Source organism: Budorcas taxicolor, chromosome 15 (genome assembly GCF_023091745.1).
Source record: "Budorcas taxicolor isolate Tak-1 chromosome 15, Takin1.1, whole genome shotgun sequence".
Lineage (NCBI taxonomy): Eukaryota > Metazoa > Chordata > Mammalia > Artiodactyla > Bovidae > Budorcas > Budorcas taxicolor.
In genome coordinates, this window is record NC_068924.1 from 74698512 (window position 1) to 74718859 (window position 20348).

Below are 20348 nucleotides of genomic sequence, written 5' to 3' on the forward strand. Positions count from 1 at the left end.
TCTAATAAGACAAATAAGAAAAAGATAAACTGAAATTGTGTACATTTTGTAGTAAAAGTCAAACCAACGTTTATCAACTACACTGAAGATCTGTGACTAAACAGTTAGAAAAGAATAAAATCCAGTTTTTAAGACACTCTTATTATTTCATGAATTCACATATATTTGCATCAAACAGTATCTCTAAAACCAACTGAAATGTAAAAAATAAGTAGAATCCATTCTGTCCAAATGGATATTAAGTCCTACAGTATTATAAAAGGATCTTTTAAACTGTTATAGTTTTGACACTAACATACTGGTATCACAGAATACACAGTATTTAACCTGAGCGGACAAAAGTAACAGCAGAAACAGGTATGTTTGGAAAAAACAGATTTCAAAGTAAAGAATGAAAAATAATTATTTATAAGGATAGAATATCAACGACAATGACAGGAAGGAGCTACCTCCATATCAACCTTATATAAAGGCAACCAGAAAACGCAGTGCCTTACCTGCACAGGGTTTATATTTTGTAACGGGGGTCTCAGAGCATCTCGAATCCATCTATAAATCTCTATAGCAATTAATTTGGCTTCATCTCGAACAGCCTTCTCTCGAGATTCAAAGAGTTTTGGCAACACTTTGATAATTGGCTTCAGTAAGATGATTTTGGAACCAAATTCACTGGAATTAAAAATTGGGGGGAAAAAAACCTGTCACCATGCACTATGCTTGGGTAAAATATTAACTTGAATTCACTCAAACTCAGTTTTACATCTATAGACAGTAAAGACACATATAGGTCAAGTTTTCTTCAGGGAAGAAGAAAAAAGGAACTTGTAACAACATCTGTATTTAGATGCCATTCTTCCAAGAATATTATTTAATGTCCAGAATCCAAAATAATACTACCATTTAAAAACTTTCTAGGTAATCAGTCTAGGAATCACTTAAATCTGAAATAGACCAACACTCATGTAACATCTTAAATAGATATGTATGTACATATAAAAGCTTAAAATACAAACAAGTCCATTTATAAATAAATGAGTGAAATTTACTTTTAATAATCTTTTATTAACTGTTCTATGTAATTACGGGGATTCACTCTGCTTGACAGATCACTAATCCTGGCAGTGCGTCTTTTATTCCTGACTTGAAGCTATCACACTATAAATTCAGGCAACTTAAATCTCTCTTTGCTTCAGTCTTCCAAGGGAAAAAGAGCTGCATTCTGACTTCTTCATTTGGGATCTCTTGATCTTCCTTTACATTATACTGTTTCATCTGATTTTTGTTTATTTGTTTCGCTATCCTGGACTACTTCAGAAAGATATTTAAAAAAACAACAGATGGAGCAGGACCAAATGGAAAACAGACACCATAACAACACAAAACATAACACTACACAGATTACTCTAGGGGGGATAAAAAAGAGTTTGAGAAGCCCATTTTAGGGGCCACAGAACGTTTTTGGTCTCCTAAAGCTAACATAGACAGCTTGAGGAAGCTCTGGAACCAAGGTCTGAACAGTTCGGCCCAAAGGTTCCATAAAGGCCCAGAGAGCTACCTAGTAGGTCTACTACAGCTCCTGAGATGCCTTAGAATAAACACAGAGCCACAGAGGGATGGGGATAAACAACAACACCTATTAGGGCCTTTATTCTCCCAGTCAGCCTAAAAATGAAATAGCCACAGTTTACAGAATTCCAGATTAGAAACTTTTAATTTTAAGGTAGAATATAGTATGATATATATATTTATTAAGAAACCAATTACTAAGGATAGAACAGATCAAGACAAACACAATCTGACTTCCCTGGTGGCTCAGATGGTAAAGTGTCCGCCTACAATGCGGAGACCCAGGTTCAATCCCTGGGTCAGGAAGATCTCTTGGAGAAGGAAATGGCAACCCACTCCAGTATTCTTGCCTGGAAAATTCCATGGACGGAGGAGCCTGGTGGGCTACAGACCATGGGGTCACAAAGAGTTGTGTCCAATTCACTCACTCAATCTTGACAATGCGTCAAGTCACTAAATTTCTAAGATGATAGTATATCTATTACACTATAATCGGTTAGGAATGAGGAAAATTTTATCACAAAAGAATCTAAGTAAAAGCCAAATTTTATGAAAGAACATTACAAACGAAGTGAAAGACAAAGTTTACAGACTTATAAATTGACGACAGCTTAACAAATTTAAGAATTTTGATACTTTCATGTAAGATAAACACCAAAGGAAGCATACTCTGCAAGAAATAGGTCATATACAAAATCAAAAGAGAATTGAATTGGGAAGATCTTCACACCCATAGGTCACACATTTAGGATTTCACTAGAGGCTGCTTTCTGAACTATCACATGTGGAAGTATTGGGGATAGGATATCAGATGAGAAGGACTGCCAGATAAGAACAAACTAGTGGTTTGCTTAATTCAGATTTTCATAGAAAATTACAGCCGCTTGTTCCTAAAAGAGATCCCATTCATGAAAAATTTCACTGTCAAACAACATGAAATCCTAGGGTTGAAAATAACTTATTACATACAAGTTATTTTCTATTTCTGTTGTTATGCCTCTGTTTAAAAGTGTACAGCATTTCCTTCTATTTCATTTTAAAAAACACATAAACGAAGGTTTGCTTTAGCCAACAACTATGTCTTTAGCCAGCATTTCAAAGTACATACATTTATGCTTGAGGATAAGAGAAAAAGAGCTGTTAAATACCCTGAGGAGTGCTTTTCCAGGAAAAAGTTAATTCATAATCTTAAAACAGGTCAGAAATATCCCCCATTCATCTTCCTTAGAAAGAGATTTAGATAAAATAACTGCAACACACTTAAAGGCTAAAATTACTGAATACAAAGTATCAAGCCTAAAGAATGGCGCTGGTTTTTCCAGGTCACTTTTCTGGTTAGTATGGCCTGCCAAGTCAACCCCAGCGGTTTTTATTTCTGTTTAAACCAGGTAGCCAAACTCAATAGAGAGATTCTAGTCAACAGAACTGAAGCAAAAAGAAAAGGTCTTACCTTAAGGCTTTCCTCAGTGTCTCTATACAGGCCACAACGATCTTGGGGTTCTTGTTGTCCAGGCCTTTCAGCAGCTCCTCTTGTACAGCTTCTCCTTTCTCAATCTCTATGTACATTAGACAAATCTCAATGCCTAGCTCCTTGGCTTTGGCTTTGGGTTGGTTGAATACTTTACTTACAACACCTGACACAACTTCTCCCGTGGTTCTGTAATATACAGATTGTAAACAATAACGTCCATGCACATAAAAGCACTCTTGAGTGGAAAGAGCTGGAAAGGGTCATGCAAAGTAGGGGAAACAAGTACTTTTAAAAAAAACACTTAGAAATAACGTAAATGAGACTCTAAACATTTATGTTCAAGAACATTAAAAAAAAAACTTATGCAAACTATTTTAAGACATGTCACAGCAGATCACAGTTTCTATTTATACAGAGAAGAAATTTAAATAAGAAAGCAAAAATCCCTTGAAATCTCACTACCCAGAGAAAACTACTTTCAACTTTATGGTATCCATCCTTCTAGACTTTTCTATATGTACAGATAAACAGATAGATACACATACATTTTATAAAAATAAGATAACAGAGTTCTTGCTTTTTTGGAAAAATTTTAAAAGTCATTTTAAACACTTTTTAGGATGGAGAATTTCTTCACAGAAGGAATGGATATGCACCTTTAATAACAAAAGGCTGCTCCTGACTCCTTGGCAAGACTTTACAGTATCTTTATTGCTTTGAGTCTCTTCTAAATTAAATAAAACCTGTACTGCTGGAAATTAGAGAAACTGAGTGGGTCTGGATCACACATGGCATTAAACAAAAAGTTTCTAGTATCAGAAGAAAAATGAAATTAAGAAAGCAACTGTCTCACTGATGGCAAGGGAAAGTTGGTGATGCTGGTTAACAAAGCTGTCAAATTATAACTGTCTTTCTAGGTATAAATTTTGAGGTGAGTCAAGTACATATTGGTGTCTTCTTTATCCATACTGGTGTCTTCTTATCCATGGGTTCCTCACCTGCGGATTCAACTGAATTCAGATCAAAAATTTTTGGAGAAAAAAATTCTGGAAAGTTCCAAAAAGCAAGAGCCATGCAGCCAGCAACTACTTACACATCATTTACATTTAGTTACAATTGTTTATTAGTATTTACACTGTGTCAGGTATTAAGAGTAACCTAGAGATAGAAGATGGATGAAGGTTATATGTCACATGCAAATATTAGGTCATTTCATGTAAGGGACTTGAACATCTGTAGATTTTGCTATATCCTAAGGCATAGGGGTACGGACTTTTGTCCTGGAAACAATTCCCCTGGAGACACTGAGGGATGGATATACATATTTCTTGTGCAATTAGGTCAAGGGTCCCTATTCTTTTTCAGTATGGAGGACTCCTTTCAATGACATAAAGACTACGGTTAGAAAAGTCATGTTTATGAGGTATGGGAGACTGGAGTGACTAGATACATCTATCAACCAATAAACTGGGAGATACAGAGGTTGTAACTCACCTCTCCTAAGAGAGGAAAATGCCTAATGACCATAGGGAGAAAGATGTGGCTCTAAGAAGACCCAGCCTGGAACCATTTTAAGGAAAAGAGTTTAGAAATACTCAAATGTTTTCAGTGAAATTCTGATGCCTTCACTAACCACCTCAGTTTCCTCTAAAAATTTTTCCTCTTAGAGTGATTCTCATACAAAAATCTCAGCAGGAGAGAATCACTTGCTCATCAAACCCTGAGGAAAAAACTCAGTATCTGATTTCTAATTTGTTCCTCTCTAAAGATCTCATGTGCCATTTAGACTTCTGAGAGCAGATAAAGACAATGAAAAACAAGGGTCAAGGAGCTATGAAAGTTAAGAAATGAATATCCTCTAAAAGTGCTAAGCACAATGATCCATAAAAATACATAATTAATCCATGTAGCACCAGACAGGGGTTTTTACCAGAATAGTTGGAAAGAAAGTACTTACTTTCCTGCTACATGGGCATTTTCAACATAAACAAGTGCAGCTTCTAATCCTTTCAACTGAACCACTGCATTGGAATCCGTCACAAACTTTTTGATCAATCCTAAAAATTTGGACCATTCTGGGCTCTTTTCATCTTTTATTTTCTGGAAGATCTTCAGGGCTTCTTCATACCCACTTAACCTTGCTTTCCACAGCTAAAAGAAAAGTATTTTGAAACAAAACAAAATTTACTGATATTATCTACTATTTGGGGGGAGGGTGACTATCTTATACCAGGTAATTTGAACAAAGGATCCCAGATTAGAAACAAAAACGAAGCTTAAGAAATCCAGATAGTTGATTTTCTTTCTTTTTAAAGATTAGCTAATAAGCTTTTTCTTGTGTTTAATGATATTCTGCCAAAGCCTTCTAGAATTCATAAACTGGCCACTATAAATGTACCGCACTTTGTATACAAGTATTCGTCACTTTCTCTTTGTAACAGGACATTAAAGAGGTAACGATTCAAACATGAGACAGTTTCCTGCTGAAAGTGTCCAATCTCCGAAACAGGCTGTTTTTCTGGTTGTATTGTGTAATCATTAAGCAGGTTTATACTACACTATACAGTATAACTGCTGACGAAACAAGCCATTGACAGGGAAATCTGAGCTCCAGAAGAGTCTTACCTTGTGTTCACATTTCTGATCAACCGGCAGTTTCATCCACTCACTGTCATCTCCCATTGTGCTTCCAGTTTCTCCTTAGAATTAAGAGTAATTCCTAGTCAGATAAAAATCAGAATCCATTAACTCTAGCAACGAAGCTCTCTTTTATCAAGCACACACCAACAAAAGAATCTCATTCTTTGGTCAAATGCCCATTTAATTCCATTAATAGAACATCTAAAAAGTAAACAAAAAATTAATAAAAAATCTAAATAAATCTAGAAAGGACAGATACTATTCTTTAAGAAAGATGCTTATATGTATTTTCCCAAATGAGAACTTCTTAGATCTATGACAAAGCTAGAATAAAACAGAAGAGCTAAACTACTCGGCTTTTTAAAAAAGGCAAGAAAAGAGTTTCAAAGATAAGTCATACTTTTAACTCAAAATACCGTAAGGCAAATAATCGACAAGAAAAAAACCTCAATGCTAGCTAGCTCTCTACCTAATCCTGGTAAATAAATATGTCTATATAAACTAAAGGAAATCAACCCTGAATATTCATTGAAAGACTGATGCTGAAGCTCCAGTACTTCAGCCATTGATATGAAGAGCTGGCTCAATAAAAAGACGCTGATGCTGGGAAAGACTGAAGGCTGAGACACTGGGAAAGGAGAAGAGTGTGGCAGAGGATGAGACAGTTGGAGAGCATCTCAACTCAACGGCCATGAAGTTAAGAAAACTCCAGGAGGCAGTGGAGGACAGAGGGGTCTGGAGTGTTACAGTTCGTGGGACAGTAAAGAGTCGGACACGCCTTACTGACAGAACAACAACAACAAAATATAAACTAGCAAAAAATTAAATCCCCCAATAAACTAATTCTCCATAAACATTAAATCATTTTTTAGTGAGGTTCACAGTCAACATTCCTTTAACAATTTTATGCTATTCATTTAGATAATACAGCTATAGCAAATCTCCAAAATACAGAAAATACATAAAGAAGGAAAGTATTAAAACACAATTTCATACCAATTAGTAACCATGATGAAACTGAAATGTATCCACTTGAATCTTTCTAGATTTCTTTCAATGTATATGCAGTGTATAAATTAATATGAAAAAGGGCTAATCTTCTTGTAATTTTTTTCTTACACGGTCACACACATTTCCTCATATTTGAGAACATGATGCTTAAAGGCTGCATTGCACTTTATGTGTGTGTGTGTGTGTGTGTTAGCCGCTCAGACATGTCTGACTCTTTGCGACCCCAGGGACTGTAGCCCGCCAGGCTTCTCTGTCCATGGAATTCTCCGGCAAGAATACTGGAGTGGATCGCCATTCCCTTCTCCAGATGGACTTCCCAACCCAGGTATCGAACCCTGGTCTTCTGCCTCACAGGCAGATTCTTTACCGTTAGAGCTAAAGTCTAAATGCACTGCATTTTATGAATGTACCATAATTACCAATTCTAACAGTGGAAATTTAAATTGTCTCAAATTTTTCATTATTATAAATAACACAAAAGAGATCTTGTTTATCTCTCTGTCCTCAGGCCACGTCTGACATAAAATATGTCTTCAATCAATATTTATTTAATGAATATACGCCTTGATACTGTCTGCTATGAGTCAGGCACTGTGAAAAGTAGTTTTTAAAATTGTGGATTCATTATACTAACAACAACTAGGCCAAAGAAAAATATTCTTCCCACTTTACACACTAGGCTCACAAAGATTCAATAATTTGCCAGAAACAACAAAACTGGCAGGCAGTAGCTCACACTAAGATTCTTCCTTTACAACTTGTTGCCTCCCATTTAAATGTAGGAAATATCCCAGGAAAAAATATTAGAGATTGAATTGTAAAAGTTTATTAGAGTAAATGAAACTTTCATTAAGACGTCTCTTCAAAATTGCCAAGACTCTGTGAAACAATAGCACTGAGTTTTAGAGTAGGAGTTAGAGAATCTTTGAGGAGGCTAATAAAGCAACAGTGAGACAATACAAGAGTTTGGGGAACAGTATGATGTTATTTAATTTGAAAATGCACATTCTCTACTATCTGGCAACTCCATCACTAGGTACACACCCTAGAAACTGATGCCAACTGCACCAGAAGACCTGTATAAGGACATTTACAGCAATGTTGGCTATAAAAGTCAAATGTTGAAAACACCTTACAAACTCATCAGAAAGAGAATGAAGAGTGGTATATTCACTGGATATAATATTACACAGCAACTAAAAGAGCTGCAAGTGCTGAAAGCAGCTACTCCAACAAGCACATGAACATGCCAAAAGCTGGCCCCAATGTCCACTGGTGGATGAATAAACAAACCGATACGTACACACAATGGACCATTACTCAGCTATTGGTGAGAATGAAGTACTTGCTGATACACATTACAACATGGACAAACGTCACACACACGATGCTAAGTAAAGGAAGCCAAACATGAAAGGTCTGATATCACACGATTCCATACGTAGGAAATATCCAGAATCAATCCATAGAGACAGATTCAGATTAGTGGTTGCCAGGGGTTGCAGAGAGAGGAAGAATGGGAAGAAATTGCTTAATGGATAAGTAGTTTTACTGTGATGTGATAGAAATGTTACTGTTTTGGGACTAGACAGAGATGGTGGTTGCACAACATTATCAATGTGTGAAATACCATTGACTTGTTCACTTAAAATGGTTGATTTTATGTTACATGAATTTCACATCAATAAAAAAATTTTTTTTAAGTTCCCAGGTGAGTCTAACATGCAACCCTGGGTTAAAAACCTCTAACGTTATCTTCTTGGCACAAGTTTGAGCTGCAAAAGCAATCTTTCCTATATGACTGATTTTCAAAGAGAAACAGTCAATGAGCGCTTTTAAAGCGTTTTCCAACCAAGAGAATGTGAACAACATTCAGTTGTTGGTATTCTGTCAATTCACCGCAATACCTTTTTTTTTTCTTGTTGGTTCCTTTTTGAAACATGAAGAAAAATGTGATCCAACCTAACTGCACCATATAAAATAGTGTCATTGTGCTAAGTTTTCTGAAATGGCTTCTACTACTTCGTAGCCTCAGTTTAAAAAAAACTATTGATTTATGATTTTGTTGCTTTCCATTCAAAGGAAAGGCTTGGTTCATACCAAAACTTTCCCAGGCACTGAAATAATGGATACGGTATTTTGTGTATTCATGTGACACTGAAGACTCCTGCTCTGTCTTTATCTTTTCCCAGATTAATATACTAAGAAAAAAAGGACTTCACTAATTTTTCTCCATAATTAATTTAAAAATTAATTTAAAAATTAATTTTAGAATATAATTTTTTATATATCTAAGAAAATGTATACAATATATGTGTTAGGAGGCATTACAATAAAATTGATACACTGACCTACCATCCAATTAAAAATCAGAACTCTACCAATATTATTGCACCAGCGCAACTCTTTCCTACCCCCATCCTTCTTCCCAAAGAAGTACTTTCCTGAAGTTTGCTTGGTTCTCTGCTGTGGTGGGTCACATATTCCTAAACAAAATTAACTGTGCTTGCTTGTGAGCCTTAGAAAATGTTATACTGCTGTATAACTTACCTTTTTCATTCAATGTTTCATTTGTAAAATTCACCCATGTGGTATACTATAGTTTAAATCTACTAAAATTGTGGTCAAAAGACTTATGCTGGTACAAAACCTTATCATTCCAAGGTAAGTACAGAAACAGAGTTAAGTGTTTAGAAACTGCCATAACATCTATTCTAACTTCCTTTATTATGGTGCTCTGAGGAACTGAAAAACGTTGAGTGAGGCTAATGTATAAAATACAACAAGAAAAGTAAGGGAGGACAGAGAGTAAGGCTGGAAGGTAGTCTAGATCAGACCCTGGAAGGTCCTGTAAGTGACGTTAGGAAATTTGGACTTTATTCCAAAGGCGGGAGACTTTGATTGAAGGACTGTAAACAGGAAAATTTCATAAGGTATCAAATTTGCATTTTTCAAACTATATAATGTAAATATAAAAGCAATATAAAGAATGTCTTAGAAGGCAGTAACAACAGAGGGAAAACAGAAAACTAATCTAAATGAAGGATGATGATAACTTGGAACTAACAACAGTAGCAACTCAGGTAGAAAAAAGGGAATGGATCTGAGAGACCAAGAATGTCAAGAACTGTCTTTATTGAGTGACTAACTCCCTGATGTTCAAAGCTGGTTTTAGAAAAGGCAGAGCAACCAGAGATCAAATTGCCAACATTCGCTGGATCATGGAAAAAGCAAGAGAGTTCCAGAAAAACATCTATTTCTGCTTTCTTGACTATGCCAAAGCCTTTGACTGTGTGGATCACAAGAAACTGTGGAAAATTCTCAAAGAGATGGAATACCAGACCACCTAACCTGCCTCTTGAGAAATCTGTATGCAGGTCAGGAAGCAACAGTTAGAACTGGACATGGAACAACAGACTGGTTCCAAATAGGAAAAGGAGTATGTCAAGGCTGTATATTGTCACTCTGCTTATTTAACTTCTATGCAGAGTACATCATGAGAAACGCTGGACTGGAAGAAACACAAGCTGGAATCAAGATTGCCGGGAGAAATATCAATCACCTCAGATATGCAGATGACACCACCCTTATGGCAGAAAGTGAAGAGAAGCTAAACAGCCTCTTGATGAAAGTGAAAGGGGAGAGTGAAAAAGTTGGCTTAAAGCTCAACATTCAGAAAACGAAGATCATGGCATCCGGTCCCATCACTTCATGGGAAATAGAGGGGAAAACAGTAGAAACAGTGTCAGACTTTATTTTGGGGGGCTCCAAAATCACTGCAGATGATGACTGCAGCCATGAAATTAAAAGACGCTTACTCCTTGGAAGAAAAGTTATGACCAACCTAGATAGTATATTCAAAAGAAGAGACATTACTTTGCTAACTAAGGTCCGTCTAGTCAAGGCTATGGTTTTTCCTGTGGTCATGTACGGGTGTGAGAGTTGGACTGTGAAGAAGGCTGAGCGCCGAAGAATTGATGCGTTTGAACTGTGGTGTTGGAGAAGGCTCTTGAGACTCCCTTGGACTGCAAGGAGATCCAACCAGTCCATTCTGAAGGAGATCAGCCCTGGGATTTCTTTGGAAGGAATGATGCTAAAGCTGAAGCTCCAGTACTTTGGCCACCTCATGCAAAGAGTTGACTCATTGGAAAAGACTCTGATGCTGGGAGGGATTGGGGGCAGGAGGAGAAGGGGACGACAGAGGATGAGATGGCTGGATGGCATCACGGACTCGATGGATGTGAGTCTGAGTAAACTGCGGGAGTTGGTGATGGACAGGGAGGCCTGGCGTGCTGCGATTCATGGGGTTGCAGAGTCGGACACGACTGAGCAACTGAACTGAACTGAACTGAACTGTAGGGGTCTAAAATCAGGATAAAGATGAAGCTTTGGATAACCTGTGTTTGAGATGTACATTAGACAAGGGTAGATGTGGAAAGCAGTTGGAAATTCAAGCCTGGTGCTCAAGAGGGAGAACTGGTCTGGAGATAAAAATTTAGTTAGGAGTTATCTGTGTGGCTCAAATGGTAAAGAATCTGCTGCAATGTGGGAGACCTGGGTCCGATCCCTGGGTTGGGAAGATCCCCTGGAGAAGGGAATGGCTACCCACTCTAGTATTCTGGCCTGGAGAATTCCATGGACAGAGGAGCCTAGCAGGCTACAGTCCATGGATCGCAAAGAGTTGGACAGGACTGAGTAACATGCACAAGGGGTGGATGAACAGTACTGAGGAAGAGTGTATAGTGAGAAGAGCCCCAGGTTAGAGTTTAGATGTTTCCAGTTTAGAAACCATAATCTATAGAACCTTAGTCCACATGTATAGTGTTGGATATATAAAATGATCAGTTAATGTCTGCTGGGGGAAAAAAACCAAAACAAAAAAATCACAATAATCTAAAATGGGGTAAACAGTCTTATCAAATTGGAGTTTTTGTTACTTGAGGGAAACTCTGTTACTTTCAATTTCTACCTGCAAATCTAAATTTACAAAAAAGAAAAGGAATTCTGCATCTTCAAAATCACCACTAACTTAAGGTTGAGACCTTAGGTAAGTTACTTACCCAAATGTACACTGCCTCAGCATGCTTGTGTGTGAAGTGGGAGTAACAGTGCACACCTCAGAGGACTGTGTGGATTAAACGAGTCAGTACATGTAAAGCTGTTACACTAGGTATTTGGCTCAATAAACGCTAGCAATTTACTATCATTATCAGTATTTGGCATTCCAAATTTGAAAATATTTATCTCATTTCTAAATTACAGTCGACTTTATTTTGGAATTGTATAGCATTAAAAGAGCAAGTCTACAAGCACCTTAGAATATTGCTTAATGCATAAGACACATGATTATATTAAATCTGTCATGTTGAAATACAGTATTAATATCAAAGTATTTTGAAATGTGAGTATATGGGTTTCTATATTAATACATTAAATAAAATACAGCAGCATATTAATAACTATTATAATTCTGAAGTTATGATGAATAAAAATATTTTTATATATGACTACAGATATGATTTCTATTGGTGACAGAGGTATATGTTCTAATATTACTGTAGTTTATTGTCTACATTATTAACTGAAGAAAATGTCAAAATTTCAGTTAAAAGGTTACTGAAAATAAGATGTAATTATTTTTCCATATAAATGTACAGAGTCCCTAAATTCTAACACAGGTTAAAATCTGTTAGTCTACAACCTTTCAAATTCTATGATCAAAGACTTTAGGGCACTGCTTACACTCATCTCAAAGTCCCTTGTTAAAATAACAGCTAACACCCATCCAATACTTAAGTGGCACTTTATCTTTTACAGGTATTTTTATAATCATTCATCTTCTATGTATTTCATAATGTAAATGCAAGTATACTATCTCATTTGGGTTTTCTTTCCTTTTTTATATTATTTTTAGTTATGTGGCTCTTTCTTACTAAACAGTAAGATACTCTTGAGCAAAAGCTTTTTGTCTTATTAATCTCTATCCCCACAAGGTTCAAATAAATAAATAAAGCATCATTATCCTCTTTTTTCAGGTTTATTTTCTTTCTTTTTTTAATATTATTCTTAGGTAACTCTTTCTTACTCAACCATAAGATTCTCTTGAGCAAAAGCTTTTTGTCTCATTAATCTCTCTTTTCACGAGGCTTAAATAAATAAGTAAAGCATCTTTATCCTCTTTCTATACCTGGGGGGAAAAGAGGTTCAGTGTCCCACCAAAGGTCACCTGGGTGGAGGAGAATGGTCTAGAGGAGACTTCTTGATTCTTAGTTTGGTGAATTTTCCAGGACTTATGGTTTCTATATGATCTACAGTGAAATCTATTCACCCTGTATCTATTCAAACAGTATAAATAATAAGAGTTATTTTGATGTTTACCTAACTCAATAAAAATATAAACAGCAAATAGGAGTATATGTGAAAGACAAGTTTATTTGCCTTCAAAGGACTTAAGGTAATTTAGAGAAATTTAAAATACAGTTAGTTGGTAAGGGGGAATCATCCCTGATCAGCAGCTGCCAAATAATCAAGCTAACCACCTAGCTGGGTCTCAAATACTGTTCACTTGTGTTTGCATAAGAAATAACTACAGTTTTAATTATAATTTGGGGTTATTCACAATACTTATTCCACTGAGTATTGATTCTACCAGTTGAAAAAGAAAATCTTCCCTTGAAATTGATCAAAAAACCAAGAGTAGTAGACTATAATCTACAGTTCATACTAGTTTCAAACTTATAACTACAATTCTAGAATGTTTGTGGGAGGGTAGGAAAAAGGTCATTAAAGTGGCCACTTGTTTTAAACTTTGCCTCTATCTGCACATTTTAACTAACCATTATCAGACAGGCCTTAGGAACATTCAGAACATATTCAGGAAGTAATGCAGAGGACCCTCAGAGTTCATAAAATGAAATATGTATAAAATAAACCAATAATTTCACGAAAAGTCGCACAATCTAAAGGTCTAAATGATCTCTTCCAAGAAATGTAGTGCTATTTTCAAAACACACAGCAAATAAAACCAAATTAACCTTCATAATAGCTAAGAGTGGAAACCACCCAAATCTCTATCCACTGATAAACAGATAAATAAAATGTGGTAAATCCATAGAATAGAATATGATTCAATGATAAAAATGAGGTACTATAAAGAATCCCTAAAACTCAAAAACAGGCAAACAACATGATTAAAAAGTGGGCAAAGAACTTGATTAGACACCTATCCAAAGAAGACAGACAAAAGGCTAATAAGCACACGAGAAGAAGTTCAATACTACTGAACATTCAGTTCAGTTCAGTTCAGTCGCTCAGTCGTGTCCGACTGCGACCCCATGAATCGCAGCACGCCAGGCCTCCCTGTCCATCACCAACTCCCAGAGTTCACCCACACTCATGTGCATCAAGTTGGTGATGCGATCCAGCCATCTCATCCTCTGTTGTCCCCTTCTCCTCCTGCCTTCAATCTTTCCCAGCATCAGGGTCTTTTCAGTGAGTCGGCTCTTCGCATCAGGTGGCCAAAGTATTGGAGCTTCAGCTTCAGAATCAGTCCTTTCAATGAATAGTCAGGGTTGATTTCCTTTAGGATGGACTCGTTGGACCTCCTTGCAGTCCAAGGGATTCTCAAGTCTTCTCCAACACCACAGTTCAAAAGCATTAATTCCTCAGCACTCAGCCTTCTTTGTGGTCCAACTCTCACATTTATACGTGACTACTGGGAAAACCACAGCTTTGACTACCCGACCTTCATCAGCAAAGTAATGCCCCTGCTCTTTTCAGAGTAACCAAAATCGTAGAAATAGAAGGTGGAATGATTGTTGCCAGCAGATGCAAGGAGAGGGGAATGAGGAGTTACTGTTAATGGGTATAAAGTTTCAGTTCTACAAGGAGAAGAATTATGGAGATGGATGGTGGGGGCTACACAACATTACAAATGCATTTAATGCCATTGACTTGTACATTTAAAAATGCTTAAGATGGTAAATTTCTATGAAATGTTCAGAACAGGCAAATCTACAGAGACAGAAACTGGATGAGTGGTTACCTACGACTAGAGTGTTTGGGAATATTAGAAAAGTGTGAAGGAGGGTGGGGTTTCTTTTGGGGGTAATGAAAAATGTTCTAAAATTGTGTTGATGGTTGCACAAATTTACGAATATACTGAAAGTGATTGAATTGTACACTTTAAAAATGGGTGAATGGTATATAAATTATATATCTTACTAAAACTGATAAAACAACAACAACAACAAAACCTAACAAAGTTTTACTTAAAAAGAAGTCCTTGGGAGATGAGTGATTTGTAAAAGCTGCCAATCATTTTACACTTGCATGGCCTGGCTATAATGGTTAGACTCCTTTCTGATAACAGGATCTAATTCTCCAATTTTACCTTAAGTATTCACTCAATGAATTTCCCTCTGGGCAAACCACGATGGTTCAACGGGTTCACAGGAGTAAAAGTAGAACCTAAACAAATAACCATATCCACTTGAAACTAGCACAACACTGTTAATTGGCTACACTCCAATATAAAATAAAAAGTAAAAAAAAACCCCACAATTCCAAACAACCATAATACAAAGTGTAGTATATGTGGAAAGTGCCCTATAAGCAAGAGACAAATTAGGGTTAGGGAGATCAAAGGTAGGATCAACTGCCAGTGAGTAAGGCATGGTCAGTGAAAAATTTTATAGAAAGGATGACATCTGAGCTCAGTAATAAATTACAGGTAGATTAACAAAAAACAAAAATGGAACCAGGAGTGGAGAAGAGATATTGAAGCTGAGAAAATGAGAAACGCAAAGTCTTGGAAGTAGAAAAGTACTAAGCATGTTTAGGGAACACTAAATGGCTCCACTTAACATAGACCAGAAAGATAGACTGGGGCCAGATCATGTATAATCCTGAATATAAACAACAGAGGATGCTGATGACCCAAAGCAGCAACGACACGATCCTATCCACTTCAGAAAGATAAATCTATGTAGAATGAATTGGAAGGGAAAGAAAGTAGAGTCCTGACCAGAAATTATTGCAGTACTCGAGGACAAAGCTAAATAGAAGCCAGAACTCCTAGGAATGGAAAGGATGAGCAGAGGAGACTGAAGGGAGTTACATTAAAGAAACAGAATCAGCAAGCCTTGGCAACTAAGGATGTGGGAGTTGGGAAAAAAATCTAGTAGGAGGCTCCAGTCTACGTGACTCGGAGAACAGTGGTGCTAATGACAGAAACATGCCAGAAGAAAGTTCTGAGAGTTGTTTGTTTAGGGGGAGTGGAGGAGAAGTTAAGAATATGATGAGTTTGGTTTTAGATTTGAAATTCAAGTGGGTGGAAATGTGGTACCAGGAATGAACAGAGGGCTCTGGATTTTATAAACAGGAAACCAAGTCTTCATTACATAGCAAGGTTTGATGTTTTAAGAGTGCATAACACTGCCAACAAAGAGAAGCATTAATAAAATTAATTTGACCTATATATGATGTTTGCTATGGTTCATTCAAGTTAGTCCATACTACGAATACTCAGAAATTTCAAGTTCATTATCATCATGGTTCATTCAAGCTAGTTCATACTACAAATACTCAGAAACTTCAAATTACTCAGCACGCTGTTTTTACCCTAGTCTAAAACAGAGGCAAACTAAATCTGTTCTACAGAAATATTATAATTTTAATACCACTGTTGTACCTAAAAATGTCTTCTAAAGAGCTCAAATACCGTATAGTTCACACTATTGCTGAAGAATGTTTATATGTAATTATTTATTTTTAGACCAGAGGTTAGGAAATGTTTCCAAAGTCACACATAAGGCCACAACTTAGAATAAACTCTGAACTTAAAACGGATTTCAGTTTAGTGTCCAATTAAATATTAAATGTGCATTATGTACTATCATTAGTATACAGACCCCAGCAGTCTATGCATTTTCTTTCATGAACCAGCTAAAAGCAAGGCACTGAGAGAGAAAGTCATCAGTAATACCAGTAATGTTAGACCTGGGGGCAGAACCTGTATCTCCTATTTCTCAGTCCACCATTCTTCCCCTTCACTCAAGGGTCCATGTATAGGGTCCTTTTACTTTAAATTCCTGCACTATGACAGCTAATAAGAACATTTATACAGCTACCAAACATACTGTTTTAGCTTCCGACTTGGGAAAACGGTATGGCAGTGAAACTATTTTATGGCTAGCTCCCAAATTCTTGACCTACAAAAGTTCTTCACTATCACGATACAAGAGATCTGGATCTGATTACCATTCCTGGACTCCTGACTTCTGTCTAAGGAAATGCTACCGCAGAAGCGTAGAATGAGTCTGAGGGAAGTCTGAGGAAAAATCCTCCCCACTCAAAAAGAAACCCCTCTGAACGATTAATAAAGAATGATGTGAACTTACTTCAAAAAAAAAAAAAAAAAAGGAAATTATAAAACAAAGATAAGACAAAATACACATACATGCCCAGAAATCTTTACTCAAACCATGTCTAAGAAGGACAACTGGATTAAAGAAGTATAACAATTATGTAACTGTCATAGAAAAATTTTAAATGTATTACTTGGCCAAGCCAGACAAAATCTCATCACTTAAGTAGCCAGTAACAAAAATGACAAAACTTCCCCTCTAACTTAAAAAAACTGCGCTGCCTCCAGGTAATTCTCATTAACAAGGACAAGTGTTACCCTCTTATTGGAGTATTTTGCATATGGGGCCAGAAATGGGAACTGCTCCTCTAGTAGGTTATCTCAACAAACTTGGGTGGGCTTGCTGTACTAGTCCTGGGATGGTGGCCTCCCACCAAATCCTTCAGAGTGGAGCAAAAGAGCAGACTCTTTCACATTCTGCTATTCATATCAGTGGGAAAGGTTAACTGGACTCTCTTCAATAGCTGATCACTGTCAGTGTCTCCCAAAGTGGGGGATTCAATAGCAACACAGGCCTCTGGGGAGACAGAAAGCTAAACCTGGCTGTGAATTAGGTCAACTTTGAGAGTTACTGCTCAGTTGTACCAAGATAGCTGAAAATCTAATGCTTACTCATCTCAAGAGTTTGCCAGGTCTCCAAATACCAGGCTAAGGACCCAAGGCCCAGGACCCTAGATTCCAGCTCCACCCATCTAGCTTAGCGGGATTATACTGGGCAAAAGCAATCCTCTCATTTCAAGCAGGAACCAGACTGGAGCAAAGCTAGGCTGTGGGCACAGCTCAACCACTGCATATCCAAACCAGCACCCTAGGACCGCTGTCACCACCCAGAAGTAGAGCAGATGCCCCAGGCTTTAGCTCACTGCAGCCGGCATTGTTTACGCTCTTTCGCCGCCTTAGCCTCTGATAGGCCAGTAAAGTCCCCTGTACAGTCCACCAGGACTTCCGCCATGGGCGCGGGATGCTTGACCCTCGCCCGCAGTTTGACACTTACGCTCCCCGGCAGGGAGAGGTCGCAGCCCTACGGTTCGAGGCGGAATCAGCAGGAATACCGGGCGGGCGGGGGCGGTGGCAGCGGCAGCATTGGCGCGGAGGGCCGCTGGGAAACGCCTCCTCGGGGGCGGGGCCCAGAGCGCTGTGTCAGAGTGCCCGCCCCACCCCGGCCCCCGCCCCGGCCCCAGCCCCCGCCCGGCACACACTGACGGCTTAAAGGGGCCGCACATGCCTGTGCTCAGAGGACTGGGCTCTCCTTCCATCCCACAGGGCTTTCAAGGCAAGACGCTAATGAAGGGCCAACTAGGCACACTCTACCTCGGTTAGGTATGGGCCTCTTTTTTTGTGTGAGGCAACACAGATAATGTTCCAGAAACAAAGGAGGTGACCTGTTCTTACTATCACATCTTAATGCCTCCTTCAGGGGTGAAAAAAATTGCGGCAGGAAACAGTCAAAGCATCAGGGTAAATATATAGCCCCCATTATGTTAGTGGCTTATTCCACTAACTGCTTATTAACTCGAGCAGTTAGCATTTTTCAAATGGCAACTCAAAGGCACAGAAAAGAATTCTGAGAGCCTGCATTGCTTCACCTCACCCTTTCACTGACTTCCTTCTCTTCGGTACAACGAGGAATCCTAGACGATAGAAGATGGGTATGTGCGCATGCCAAGTCGCTTCAGTCGTGTCCCACTCTGCGACCCCATGGATTGTAGTCCACCAGGCTCCTCTGCCCATGGGATTCTCAGGCAAGAATACTGGAATTGGTTGTCATGCCCTCCTCCAGGGGATCTTCCCAAACCAAGGGATTAAACCTGGGACTCCTGCATTGCAGGTGGAGTCTTTACCATCTGAGCCACCAGGGAAGCCCACGTAATATGAAGAGTTCTTGAGAAAACTGTAGTAGAAACTGGACTAAAATCTCAGGGAGTTAAGTAATGGTCTCTGACCTCTCTGTAGGTTATTAAAGAATTTTAAATTTCTTTTCATAGGAGGAATTTTTCCTCATCCTCAACTTACAAGGTTTGTATGCATTTTGTGTCTCCTTTATACTGTCAGGAAAGAGATCTCTGTGTTTATTAAGCCTGTATTGTTGTTGTTCAGTCACTAAGTTGTGTTCGACTCTTTGCGACCCCATGAAATGCAGCATGCCAGTTCTCCACCTTCTCCCTGAATTTGTTCAAACTCATGCTGAGCGACTTCACTTTCACTTTTCACTTTCACGCATTGGAGAAGGAAATGGCAACCCACTCCAGTGTTCTTGCCTGGAGGATCCCAGGGACGGGGGAGCCTGGTGGGCTGCCGTCTATGGGACTGCACAGAGTCGGACACGACTGAAGCGACTTAGCAGCAGCAGCATGTCCATTGAGACAGTGATGCCATCCAACCATCTTATCCTCTGTCCTCCCCTTCTCCTCTTGCCCTCAATCTTATCCAGCATCAGGGTCTTTTCCAATGAGTCAGCCTTCAAATAAGGTAGCCAAAGTACTGGAGCTTCAGCTTCAGCACCAGTCCTTCCAATAATTATTCAGGATTGATTTCTTTTAGGATTGACTGATTTGATCTCCCTGCTGTCCAAGGGACTCTCAAGAGTCTTCTCCAACACCAGTTTGAAAGCATCAATTCTTTGGTGCTCAGTCTTCTTTTTGATCCAACTCTCACATCCACACATGACTACTAGAAAAAATTATAGCTTTGACTACACGGATCTTTGTCAGCAAAGTGATGTCTCTGCTTTTTAACAGCTTTTCTTCCAAGGAGCAAGTGTCTTTTAATTTTGTGACTGCAGTCACTGTCCGTGTTGATTTTAGAGCCCAAGAAAATGAAATCTGACACTCTTTCCACTTTTTCCCCATCTATTTGCCATGAAGTGATAGGACCGGGTGCCATGATCTTCGTTTTTTGAAAGTTGAATTTTAAGACAGCTTTTTCACTCTCCTCTCTCACCTTCATCAAGAGGCTCTTTAGTTCCTCTTCACTTTCTGCCATTAAAGTGGTATCATCTGCATATCTGAGGTTGATATTTCTCCCGGCAATCTTGATTCCAGCTCCTAAGTCATCCAGCCCAGCGTACCTTCATCTAATCTTGATAAATAAACATACCTTATTAAAACCTTCAGTTCAGTTCAGTCACTCAGCCATGTCTGACTCTTTGCGACCCCATGAATCGCAGCACGCCAGGCCTCCCTGTCCATCACCATCTCCCGGAGTTCTCTCAAACTCACATCCATCGAGTCAGTG

At 38.3% G+C, this 20348-nt stretch overlaps 1 protein-coding gene across 5 annotated transcripts in view; it reads right to left on the reverse strand.

Annotated features, from left to right (window-relative positions):
• Positions 1-20348, reverse strand: part of CKAP5 (cytoskeleton associated protein 5) — a 96240-nt gene that overhangs the window by 56890 nt on the left and 19002 nt on the right. For 4 of the 5 annotated variants that reach the window (XM_052652260.1, XM_052652259.1, XM_052652256.1 and 1 more), the window contains exons 2-5: positions 5663-5756; positions 4995-5188; positions 3017-3223; positions 498-669 (exon numbers count right to left, since the gene is read on the reverse strand). In XM_052652260.1, coding sequence (XP_052508220.1) covers positions 498-669; positions 3017-3223; positions 4995-5188; positions 5663-5719 — 630 coding nt within the window. In that variant the 5' untranslated portion in view covers positions 5720-5756. Of the gene's footprint in view, positions 1-497; positions 670-3016; positions 3224-4994; positions 5189-5662; positions 5757-18108; positions 18145-20348 lie in introns of those variants that run through there. The other variant, XM_052652257.1, reaches the window with a different exon arrangement.